At 62.0% G+C, this 11,909-nt stretch overlaps 2 protein-coding genes across 3 annotated transcripts in view; both read left to right on the top strand.

Annotated features, from left to right (window-relative positions):
• The window catches only part of HMG20B (high mobility group 20B), a 5,524-nt gene extending 662 nt beyond the window's left edge, over positions 1 to 4,862 (top strand). For both annotated transcript variants that reach the window (XM_012646282.1, XM_012646283.1), the window contains exons 3-10: positions 128 to 236; positions 794 to 997; positions 1,330 to 1,450; positions 1,912 to 1,958; positions 2,568 to 2,640; positions 2,867 to 3,082; positions 3,781 to 3,913; positions 4,342 to 4,862. In XM_012646282.1, the coding sequence (XP_012501736.1) occupies positions 128 to 236; positions 794 to 997; positions 1,330 to 1,450; positions 1,912 to 1,958; positions 2,568 to 2,640; positions 2,867 to 3,082; positions 3,781 to 3,913; positions 4,342 to 4,354 (916 nt within the window). In that variant the 3' untranslated portion in view covers positions 4,355 to 4,862. The remainder of the gene's footprint in view (positions 1 to 127; positions 237 to 793; positions 998 to 1,329; positions 1,451 to 1,911; positions 1,959 to 2,567; positions 2,641 to 2,866; positions 3,083 to 3,780; positions 3,914 to 4,341) is intronic.
• A 3,137-nt stretch (positions 4,863 to 7,999) lies between these two features.
• Positions 8,000 to 11,889, top strand: GIPC3 (GIPC PDZ domain containing family, member 3). The gene is made up of 6 exons (XM_012646281.1): positions 8,000 to 8,244; positions 8,963 to 9,148; positions 9,255 to 9,435; positions 10,913 to 11,025; positions 11,308 to 11,389; positions 11,518 to 11,889. Exons 1-6 carry the CDS (start codon positions 8,020 to 8,022, stop codon positions 11,667 to 11,669), a joined length of 939 nt encoding a protein of 312 aa, XP_012501735.1. The 5' UTR covers positions 8,000 to 8,019; the 3' UTR covers positions 11,670 to 11,889.
• Positions 11,890 to 11,909: the final 20 nt, after the last annotated feature.

Here is an 11,909-nt window from a genome sequence, read left to right as displayed (position 1 = left end):
ACCCGCCTCCCTGACGCACTCCCCCCGCCGCCAGCCCCGCAGTCGCTGGCCCCTGAACGCTCAGGGACAGTGTGGGGGGACAGGGAAGGCTCTGGGGGCGGGGGTGACGTGTTCCCCCTGGCTCCAGGCCGGCGGGCGGCAAGGCTCCGGGCCAGCACGGGGGCTTCGTGGTGGCTGTCAAGCAAGAGCGCGGCGAGGGTCCACGCGCCGGCGAGAAGGGGTCCCACGAGGAGGAGGTGAGAGTCGCTGCCGGGTGGTGGGGAGGCCCCGGGGTCCCGCCCCCAGCCTGAAGCCCCGCCCCAGGCTAGATTTGAATTGGTTGTGGCTCCGCCTACAGCCCGGAGTTTCCTCCGTAGGCTTAGACCCCGCCCCGTGTCAGATATCACGCCGCTTAGACTGCCACTCTAAGTCCAAGTCCCGTCCACCGCCCAATGCTAGCTCACCCCATGCTGGAGGCCCTGCCCACTGCCACCTTCCCAGCGTCCTATGGGCCCTGCCTCCGGCAAGAAGCCACGCCCACCACCCAGAGGCAACGCCCACAACACCAGGCAGCCCCATCCCTGGGCTCCGCCCCCACCCTCGCTACCTTGGATGCCCTGGCCAGGCACCCCCTAATCCCCAGGGTTCTGACTCTTGACCAGGCCATACCTCAAGCCCTTCCGGGTCCTGCCACACGGCTAGTTCCCGCCCACACGACAGGCCACACCCATTCCCTGCCACGCCCCTGCCCTGCCCCTTCTGAGCCCCGCCCCAGCCCTCCAGGCCCCGCCCAACCACGCGCGCGGTTCCGCAGCCGGTGAAGAAGCGCGGGTGGCCCAAGGGCAAGAAGCGGAAGAAGATCCTGCCGAACGGGCCCAAGGCACCGGTCACGGGCTACGTGCGCTTCCTGAACGAGCGGCGCGAGCAGATCCGCACGCGCCACCCGGACTTGCCGTTCCCCGAGATCACCAAGATGCTGGGCGCAGAGTGGAGCAAGCTGCAGCCGGCCGAGAAACAGGTGGGCGCCGCGCGCTCGGACCCCGCAGCCCGTCCCCACCCAGTGCGACTTCGGCCCTCCACCGTGGGTGCGGGGGCCTGCCAGGCCCCCGGCAGGGATCCGGCACCCAGGAGTGGCTTGCAGGGCCTTGCAGGGCCCGGGTTGGGGCGCGGCAGGCGGTGGGGGAGCTGGGCGGCGCCCCAGCAGCAGGCTGTCCGGAGGCATAGGGAGCCGTGGGAGGTTCGGCACAGGGGCAGGCGCAGAGAGCCGAGCCCCACCTGGGGTCAAGATCTTGGCCCTGGAGGCCTCTCCCGCCTCTGGGTGGGCCAAGCCTCCGGGTGCTGCCCCGCCAGCGGTACCTGGATGAGGCGGAGAGGGAGAAGCAGCAGTACATGAAGGAGCTGCGCGCGTACCAGCAGTCCGAGGCCTACAAGATGTGCGCCGAGAAGATCCAGGAGAAGAAGATTAAGAAAGGTGGGAGGCCGAGGCGGGAGCAGCGTTTGAGCCCAGGAGTTCGAGACCATCCTGGGCAATGCATGGAGAGCCCCTCTCTTAAAAAGGAAAAAAAAATTACACTATTATTTCATTTGCTGTATATACTTGCTAGTAAAAAGAGAGGAAGGTGGAAGGGCCCTAGCCCAGAGCAGTTGGGTGACAAGCTCTATGAGATGCTGATCCCAACCCCGGCAGGCCCCTCCCTCCGTAGGGTCCACAGTCCCGTGGGGGACAGAGAGAGACACACAACCAGCTATGGATGAACAGGGCTCACTCAGTACTGCGATGAGGGATGTAGAGACACTGGGGGCGGCGGACAGGTGGGGAGCCTGACCCGGGATGAGTAGGGCTGACCAAAGGGGCAGGGAAAGCGGGGGCTCCAGGCTGGGGAACAGTGGAGACCTGGGAGGCTGACCCTGCCCTCCTCCCTCCCCCCCCAGAAGACTCTGGCTCCGGGCTCATGAATACCCTCTTGAACGGACACAAGGTAAGCGCCCCTCCTCCTAGCAGCACCTTAGGGAGACCCGTCTGGAGGCGCCTAAGCCCCGAGTGAGCCAAAACCCAAGCTCAGGGGACGAAGCGATCGCTCCTTGTCCAAAGATGTGCCAGCAGGCCGGGCGCGGTGGCTCACGCCTGTAATCCTAGCTCTCTGGGAGGCCGAGGCGGGCGGATTGTTTGAGCTCAGGAGTTCGAAACCAGCCTGAGCAAGAGCGAGACCCCGCCTCTACTAAAAATAGAAAGAAATTAATCGGCCAACTAAAAATATATAGAAAAAATTAGCCGGGCATGGTGGCGCATGCCTGTAGTCCCAGCTACTCGGGAGGCTGAGGCAGGAGGATCGCTTGAGCCCAGGAGTTTGAGGTTGCTGTGAGCTAGGCTGACGCCACGGCACTCACTCTAGCCCGGGCAAAAGAATGAGACTCTGTCTCAAAAAAAAAAAAAGATGTGCCAGCAGAGGTGGAGCAGCCACTCCTGGGGATGGTGCTAAGTTGGCTGTGACCCAGGTTGTCCCCCAGGAGATCCTCACAGGCTTGGGGGACATCCAGAACGGATGTGACCGTCCCCCCAGAAAACATTCTCTGTCCCTTCGTCCCAGGGTGGGGACTGTGACGGCTTCTCCACCTTCGATGTTCCCATCTTCACTGAAGAGTTCTTGGACCAAAACAAAGGTGAGCGGTAACCGGAGTCCTGGTTCGGTCCTGGTGCGGGCTCCGTGACACGGGTGGTGGAGGAGAGGGCGCGCCAGGAAAGAGCCAAGGCGGGCGGAGGGGGGTCGGGAAGGTACCTCTAAAAGCCTAGGTGCCGCCGCCGCCCTGGGAGCTTACGCAGGCCGGGGGCGGGGATACGGGGGGGGGGGCAAAGCCGGGCCCAGGAGCTGACCCGCCGCCCCTGCAGCGCGGGAGGCGGAGCTGCGGCGCCTGCGGAAGATGAACGTGGCCTTCGAGGAGCAGAACGCGGTGCTGCAGCGGCACACGCAGAGCATGAGCAGCGCGCGCGAGCGGCTGGAGCAGGAGCTGGCGTTGGAGGAGCGGCGGACGCTGGCGCTGCAGCAGCAGCTCCAGGCCGTGCGCCAGGCGCTCACCGCCAGCTTCGCGTCGCTGCCAGTGCCTGGTGCGTACGCCCCGCCCCGGGCCCGCCCTGCCCTTGTTGCCCCGCCCTGGGCCCGCCCTACCCCGCCCCTGACCCTGTCGCCCCGCCCCCCCCGCGCGGAGCCTGCCCCCTTCCCCAGACCACCGCAGCGGGTCCCGCTGACCTCGCCTCCATCCCGGGGTCGGTCACTCCGAGCCCCGCCCCCGCTGACCCCGCCTGCCTGCCCTGAGCCAGCCGGGTCCGCATGGCTCGGGGCACCGCCCCCCGCCGGCCCCTCCCGCCCGACTCTGCTCACCTGGCCCCGACCACCCTGAGCGCAGATCCCACTGCCTGCCCAGGCCGGACCGCCCCCAGCCTTTCTCGGCCCGCCCCGCTAGTCCCCGCGCCCCGCCTCCGCTAGCCCCGCCCCCTCGTCCGTGGCTGTCCCCAGCTGACCTTGGCACTGGCTCACCTCCCCCACCAGCCCCTGCATCGTCACCGTGACCCGGCCCTTAGCTTCCTCCTGCTCTCGGCTGACCTTGACTGAGCCTCCCGCCCCGCCCACACCAACCAGGTCCAGGCACCCCGACCCCCAGCCCGACCCCACGACGTCCTCCGAAGGGCCCCGTCCTCACAGACCACCCGCCCTCCGACCTCAGCCCCCGTAGAGCCCCGACCCTGAGACCCCCCACTCTCCCTCGCCGGGCCCGGCTGACCCGTCCCCTGCCCACCCTCCCCAGGCACTGGCGAGACGCCCACGCTGGGCACCCTGGACTTGTACATGGCGCGTCTGCACGGCGCCATCGAGCGCGACCCAGCACAGCATGAGAAGCTCATCGTGCGCGTCAAGGAGATCCTGGCCCAGGTCGCCAGGTGTGTGCCGGGCAGGTGCGGGGCTGCGTGGGGCCGCCAGTGGGGTGCCCGAGGTCTGGGGGAGCCTGGTGTCCTCCCACAGTGGGATCTTACTCCCAGACCACTGCTTGGGGTTGGGGGGCACCTACCTGAGGGCTGTGTGACAGAACCGGCCAACGTCGGGACAGTACAGGGCTAAATTCCACTGGACGCGATCGGCCGGGCCCCCTTGGCCAGTGGGATCCGCTTGGGTCCCCAGAACTTCCCCAAAGCTTCTCAGGGTGGGTCCCAGCTGCCCAGGGTAGGTGGGGTCAGCTCCAGGCCCCCCACCCTGGCGTCTGTTTGGAGGAGCGGAGGGGGCGAGGCCTCAAAGGTTCCCCAGGACTGGGGTGGGGGCTGAGAGAGGATGGGGTCCCCACCACGCACCCCTCCTCTCTCTCCCCTAACAGCGAGCACCTGTGAGCGTAGGGCCGGCCCAGGATCCGGAAGCAGCGCTGGGCTCCGCCCTTTCCCTACCTCCAGCCCCACGGAGGACAGGCTGGGGGTCCACCCTTTGGGGCCAGGCCGTTCCTGCACCTTGGGGGCTGCAGCCCCCCTAAAATTAAATTTCTACAGCATCCCTTTAGCTGTCAGCCTCCCTAGGCCCCTGAACTCCGAGAAGGCACTGGCCACGGTGAACCCTGTGGCTGCCGGCCCCCATGAGACCGCCCACCTCACGGGCAGGGACAGCTCCTGCTGCAGGGGGGTCACCCGCATTAGCTGTCCTGGACCACCCCCGGGTGCCCAGCTCGCTGCAGGACCCCCGGAATCACCACGGGGGCCATGAGGTGGTGCCACACAGGCAGGGGGGCACTTGGGTTTCACACGGGGTGGGACCCTCCAGTCCCTGTGTCCCAGAGTAGGGGGAGGGGGTGTTGCCCGCCCTGCCCGGTCCCGCGAGGGCACCCGCCGGCGGCAGCCCCCTCTACTGTTCTACCCAGACTTTTTAAATAAAAGCAAGTGGAATTTGTGTTTCAAGCTTGGGAGTGTGTAAGGTTTTTGTGGGAGGGGGTGTGGATGGGCCAGAAGATGTGCCCAGAGTCCCCCATGATACCCTGCTGAGGACACCAGGCCTGCTCTCCTAGCGCCTCAGAGCCTGGGCTGTCCCTATTTCTCAAATGGGGAAACTGAGGCCTAAGTGTGCCCAGGTTCACAGAGCAAGCCAGTGGCAGGGCAGGGACATTGCCCTCCCACTCTCCTGAAGGTCGTGCACTGTGGGCTCCACACACTCAGGGGACAGACACGGCTGCTCAGCCCATCCTTCAACCTTCCTCCTGACTGGGGTTCAAATGCACTTCCCAGCAGAGTGAACTTAGGCCGGGAGTTTTGTTTATTGTGGTAAAATACACAGCATAGACCTTACCATTCTGGCCATGTTCAAATGCACAGTCCAGTGGCATTTAGCACATTCACAATGTTGTGCAATCGCCACCTCTGATCTAATTCCAGAACATTCCATCACCCCAAAAGGAAACCGATCCCCATCAGCAGTCACTGCCCATCGCCTCCCCCAGCCCCTGACAACCATGAATCCACGTCCCGTCTCTGTGGATCTGCCTGTTCTGGACGTTTCATATAAACGGAGTCGCACACTGTGTGTCCTTCTGTGTCCGGCGTCTCTCACTGAGCACGACGTCCTCAAGGTCCCTCCACACTGTGGCCTATCAGAGCCTCCCCCCTTTTCCTGGCTGAGTGATACTCCAGCGTGTGGATGGGCCACATCGCGTTTATCCACTGTCCTATGGATGGACACCTGCACCATTTCCACTTCTTGGCTGTTGTGACTCGCGCTGCCGTGGACATTTGTGTCCAGGCTGTTGTTTGAAAACCTATTTTCAATTCTGCTGCGTAGATGGATTGCTGGCAATTCTAGTTTCACTTGTTGAGGAACCTTCCCAGAGACTTCTGTGTTGAATGGAATGTTAAAGATATCCTAAAAAGTTTCCAGAACAATTTGACAAGCACCCATGCCACGGGGTCACTTGTTTTCCCGCCCCTCCCAATACGCTGCAGCCCTAAACCCAGAACCTCTGAGTGTGACCTTATTTGGAAAAACAGTCCTTGCAGATATAATTTGTTAAGATGAGATCACACTGCAGTAGGATGGGCCCTTAATCCAATGCGACTGATGTCCTTATAAGAATAAAATGTGGCACAGTCACAGGAGACAGCCACGCGACAACAGAGACGGAGATCGGATGTGTCTACAAGCCAAGGAATGCCAAGGTTTGCCACCCACGACCAGGAGCTGTAGAGGTGAAGACGGATCCTACCCGGACTGTCAGAGCAGCCCGGCCCTGCCAACACCTTGATCTTGGAATTCCGGCCTCCAGAACTGCGACAGTGTTACATTCCTGCTGCTGTATGTCACCCAGCGTGTGGGACTTTGTTACGGCAACCCTAGGAGACCGACACAACCTGATACCAACAACCCTCCACCAGTCCCGCCCCTTCCTGGCATAGGTACTGCCCCCAAATTCGGGGTTCTCGTTCGGAGCCCATCTCCATGGTTTTACAACATAAGGGTGTCTCCCTAAAAAAGTAGCATTTTGCAGCAGTTTGGTTTTAGTTTACTGAAAATTTTGTTTTGGAGTCTACAATCCAGTGGGTTTTCGTATATTCACAAAATTGTACCACCATCATCTCTAATCCCAGAACGTTCCATCGGCCCCGAAAAGCAACCCTGTCCTCATCAGCAGTCACTCCCCACCCGCCTCCCCCAGCCCCTGGCACCCACAAATCCGCTTCCTGTCTCTGTGGATCTGCCTGTTCTGGACATTTCGCATAAATGGAATCACAGGTGAAGGGGGCCTTTTGTGTCGGACTTCTTGTCACCAATCATGTTTTCAAATTTCATCCACGTCGTAGCTTACAGCAGGTTTGGCAAATTTTAGAACTTTATATACACTTTCTTACATCATCCAAAGGCTTCTGCAAGCTGCCGCCGTCTGCCGATGTGCCGTGTGTGAGATTCTCCGAGGCGGACCGCGTGGGGACCTGCTGGGTGGCGTGCCAGCGCAGGACAGGGCTGCTGTTTCCTGAGCCGAAGTTCTCGTGTAGGAATTTTGAAGGATGCTACCTAGGCGTTCCCGGAGTTGCATTCCAGGGCGTTTTTATAGATGCTTCTTCTTCACCTGTGACCTGGAGACCCATTCATGCCCTCACCAAGGATTGGCTCAGCAGCCATTACGTGCCATGCACTGTGCGCTGGGCGCAGGGACACAGCAGGAGTACAAAAGATACAAACCCCCTGCCCTCCTGGAGCTGACGTTCCAGCTGGGGAGACAGGACTTAAGTTGAAATAAAAAGTCTGAGACATCACATGGTGCCTTCAAATGCAGGAGAGAAAAATTAAGTCAGGGAAAGGAGATTGGGGGTGGTGAGAGGAGGGGACAGTGGAGCAGAGGAGCAAAGACGCAGAGGGGCTTGAGCAGAGGTCTGGGGAAAGGTGTTCCAGGCAGAGGCACAGTCTGTGCAAAGGCCCTGGGGCAGGACCACGCCTGGCGTGTTGGAGGCCCAGCAAGGGGGCCCTTGTGGCTGGAGCAGAGTGAGGAGGGGGAGAGAGGGAGGAGGGGACGGGGCAGGTCGTGCAGGGCCATGTGGGCTGCAGGGAGGACTTGAGCTTTGACCCTGAGGCTGGCGGGAGCCATGGAAGGCTGTGGGCAGAGGAGGGATGGGATGTGTTCAGGTTACACCAGCATAACCATCCCTCCCCACCTCTTGAGGTTGTTGTAGGATTAAATGAGCGTGTCTAGCAGAGAGTGAGCGCTCGGTGCTCTCAGCTATTCCGGTCCTTGTTTGGGAACCTTGTTATTCCAGGGTCTGAAACTCAGGCCCCTGAGGACCGACCACCAGGCGTCCCCGAGGAGAGCCCAGCTGGCCCTGGTAGGGCCCAGACACCTGGGGCCCGTCCCCGCCTCCGCACCCCACGGTGTCGCCTTCCCGGGCAGCTCGGGTTCCCGGATCCCCTTACCCGGGCGGCTCGGCTGTCGTGCCCTGGGCCGGGGGAGGGGAGGCTGCAGGAAGCGGCGGATCCGGCGGCGGCGACAGAGGAGGCGGCCTGGGTGGGTGGCCGAGCGTCCCCCGCCATGGAGAGCTCAGCGGCCGGCGAGGCCCGGGGGGCCGAGACCCCTCGCGCGCCCGCGCCCCCGCCCTCGCCCTCCGAGCCCCCGGCCGCGCCCCGCGCCCGCCCGCGTCTGGTCTTCCGCACGCAGCTGGCGCACGGCAGCCCCACGGGCAAGATCGAGGGCTTCACCAACGTCCGCGAGCTCTACGCCAAGATCGCCGAGGCCTTCGGGATCGCGCCCACCGAGGTGAGGACCCCGGATGCCCGCGCCCGAGGCCACCGGGCTGGTGGCGGTAGGGCTGGAGCCTGGACCCCAGACGGGACAACCAGGTCCCGGAATCTCGGGGTGTGGGGGGTACCCGACCACCAGATCTCAGAGGCGCTCCTCTCAGATCCCGGGCTGTCATACCCCAGGGACCCCCTTTGCATGTCCTGCGCAAAAGATCAGCAGGTCTTAGTGGATCCCTGGATCTCGCGGGAACCCAGTCCTCGGAGTGGATCGCAGCCCTCGGGGAAGCGCCTCGGTGGCTCCTGGGCGCAGCTGGGGGTTGGGGTTCCAGGCAGCCCCCTTACAGGTGGGACGTCTGTGGCAGGGCGGGATTAAGAGTGGGCTGCGGGAGTTTCCCAGCCCGGTGTCAGGCGCTTCACAGCCCCCAGAGGGCGCCAGCAGATGCACGACCACCGGAGAAGCAGCCGGCCTGGGGAGTGAGGGAACCAAAGGGTTACCTGAGCCTGGCAGTCCCGGGGATGGGGGGCGGGAGAGGGGTCTCCTCCTGCCAGCAGCCTCCTCTCACCCTCCCTCCTCGCCAATCTGAGGGTCTCCTGCCCCCGCTGTGTCCCATGGGCTGGGATCCTGGGCCAGTTTTGGGCCTCAGTTTCCCCAGCAGGCCTCTGGGCCCATGGCTCCGGTGGCCGCGTGGGGGACAGAGCTGTGGTTAACTCCGGGCTCCTCTCCCCTGGGGCAGATCCTCTTCTGCACCCTCAACAGCCACAAAGTGGACATGCAGAAGCTCCTGGGGGGGCAGATAGGGCTGGAGGACTTCATCTTCGCGCACGTGCGCGGCGAGACCAAGGAAGTGGAGGTCACCAAGACAGAGGACGCCCTGGGACTGACCATCACGGACAACGGGGCCGGCTACGCCTTCATCAAGGTGCCCGAGGGCTGGGGGCGGGCGACCTTACACCTCTCCGGATCTGAGTGGGGCTGGGGGCGGGCGGGGCTGGGGCTGCCCCGCGAGCGGTTCTGGGTCCCCGCAGAGAATCAAGGAAGGCAGTATCATCAACCGCATCGAGGCGGTGTGCGTGGGCGACAGCATCGAGGCCATCAACGACCACTCCATCGTGGGCTGCCGCCACTACGAGGTGGCCAAGATGCTGCGCGAGCTGCCCAAGTCCCAGCCCTTCACCCTGCGCCTGGTGCAGCCCAAGAGAGCCTTCGGTGAGGGGCTGGCCGGCGGGGGGAGGAGCTATTCCGGAGGCGGGCTCTGCGGGGGCTTGGGACTGAGGAGGGTGAGGGCGAGGGACAGGGTGGAAGGTTCTAGATACATGTGGTGCATGGCAGGGAGTTCCTGGCGCTGTATCTGGAACAGGTAGGTAGTTTCTAGATTGGTACAAAGTCAGCTGGGCTGGGAGGGATTAGGGGACAGCGTGGGCGCAGTGGGACAAGAGGACAGTCTAGACCCACTCCAGGCCATGACTGGGAGCTTTCAAAGTAGGGCTTTAGCTGGGCGCGGTGGCTCACGCCTATAGTCCCAGCACTTTGGGAGGCTGAGGCAGGAGGATTGCTTGAGGCCAGGAGTTGGAGATCAGCCTGGGCAATATAGCAAGATCCCATCTCTACCAAAAAATTTTAAAAATTAGCCAGGCATTGGTGGCTGCATCTGTAGCCCCAGCTACTTGGGAGGCTGAGGCAGGAGGATCGCTTAAGCCCAGGAGTTGGAGGTTGCTGTGAGCTATGATGACGCCACTGCATTCCAGCCTGGGCGACACAGTGAGACCCTGTCTCTAAAAAAAAGTAAAAATAAAAAAATTAAGTAGTGCTTTGTGGTCATGGTGCATTCTAGAGACTGGTTTTCAAAAAGAATGGTTTGAAAGAGCAGTCTGGGACTGGCCCATGGACAAAGTAAGTTGGTTGCTCTAGGATACAGTTTCTCAGCCGCAGCACTGTGGCGCGTGGGGCCAGATCATTGTGGTGGGCGTCCTGGCCACTGCAGGGTGCTGAGTGGCGTCCCCGCCCTGGATCCATCGGACACTTGTAGCACCCCACTGGCTGTGACAACCAAAATGTTTCCAGACGTTGTCAGTGCCACCTGAGGGGCAAAGTCACCCGCTAGTTGGGAACCTCTGCTGTAAAGTGTATATCATCCTGTTCGTTTTAGAAGATTTTTTTTTAAAAAAAAAATTTTTTTTTTTAAGAGACAGAGTCTTGCTTTTGCTCAGGCTGGTCTCGAACTCCTGAGCTCAAGTGATCCTGTCACCTTGGCCTCCCAGAGTGCTGGGATTACAGGCGTGAGCCACTGCGTCCAGCCAATTTTTTTTTTTTAATAGCTAGACTTTCTCAATGAAGGAAGCAGCGTGTTGATTTACATACTGGCACATTCTCTCCGTTTCATCGCGGACTGGCCCTTTGGGTAGCATTGTTCCAGAGCAAGAGGTTCCAGAACTGCCCTGGCACATCTGGAGGGAGGTTCTAGACGTGTTCGGTTACAATGGCTCATTCTGGACTTGCAGTTTAGTTTCTTGGAGGCAGAAAGAGTGGGATTCCAAAGGGGTCTCTGGGGATTCACTCCAGGGACTTAAGGAGGACTTTGAAGGGGAAGAAGGTTCTAGAAAGACTCACCTGATGGCCCTCTGGGTTTTACAAAGACATGGATCCACCGAGAACCTATGCCTGCCCCCTACTCTGTCCCCTGCAGATATGATTGGCCAGAGAAGCCGGAGCAGCAAGAGTCCCGTGGAAGTGAAAGTGACCAGTGGGAGGGAAACCCTGCGGCTTCGTTCCGGGGGTGCTGCCACGGTGGAGGAAGTGGTGAGTGAAGGGGAGGGCGGCCTGCTAGGGCTCTTGCACCCAGAACTCAGCTGCTGACTTGGGGCAGCCTTGAATGAGACACTCTTCTTCCCAGAGTCTCAGTTTACGTGCCTGCAAAATGGGTCTTCACTGAAAGGCGGGGCAGTAATGTTGGTGCTGGAAGCAGTGAGCTGTGTGAGGCTCCGGTCTGCTCTGCCCTCAGGGGTGGGGGCCAGGAGAGGCTGGACTGGGGGAATCAGGGGCTTCTCACCCTCCATCCCCCCCCCCGCCCCGTGCATGCAGCCCGGCGAGTTTGAGGAGGAGGCGTCCCGGCGGGTGGACGACTTGCTGGAGAGCTACATGGGCATCCGAGACCCAGAGCTGGGTAAGGGGCCAGGGTAAGCTGGGGGGTCCCTGGGGGGAGGAGAGTCCGCGGGAGGGGGCAGGGGTCCCAGTGGGAAGTTGGGGCTCATGGAGCATCCCCACTGATGTCCCCTCCCGTGCGGCCCGCAGCGTCCACCATGGTGGAGACGTCCAAGAAGACAGTGAGCGTCCAGGAGTTTGCGCGCTGTTTAGACTCCGTCTTGGGCGAGTTTGCCTTCCCGGACGAGTTCGTGGTGGAGGTGTGGGCCGCCATCGGAGAGGCCAGGGAGGCCTGTGGCTAGTGTGCCCCAAGGCCGAGCACAGCCCCAGCCCTGAGCCCAGCCCCCCGCCCCAGCCCTGCTCCAGAGCCTGGCCCAGCTCTGAGGCCAGGTTCCTCTCTAGAACCCAGTCCAACTTGGAAACCCAGCCCTGCTCCAGAACCCAGCCCTCCTCTAGAATCCAGCCCAGATCTGAGGCCACACTGTGCTCTAGAGCCCAGGCCAGCTCTGAGATAGAGTCCACCCCTAGAGTTCAATCGGGCT

Source organism: Propithecus coquereli, unplaced genomic scaffold (genome assembly GCF_000956105.1).
Source record: "Propithecus coquereli isolate 6110/MARCELLA unplaced genomic scaffold, Pcoq_1.0 Scaffold241, whole genome shotgun sequence".
NCBI classification, from domain to species: Eukaryota; Metazoa; Chordata; class Mammalia; order Primates; family Indriidae; genus Propithecus; species Propithecus coquereli.
This window is presented reverse-complemented; position numbering and strand designations above follow the sequence as displayed.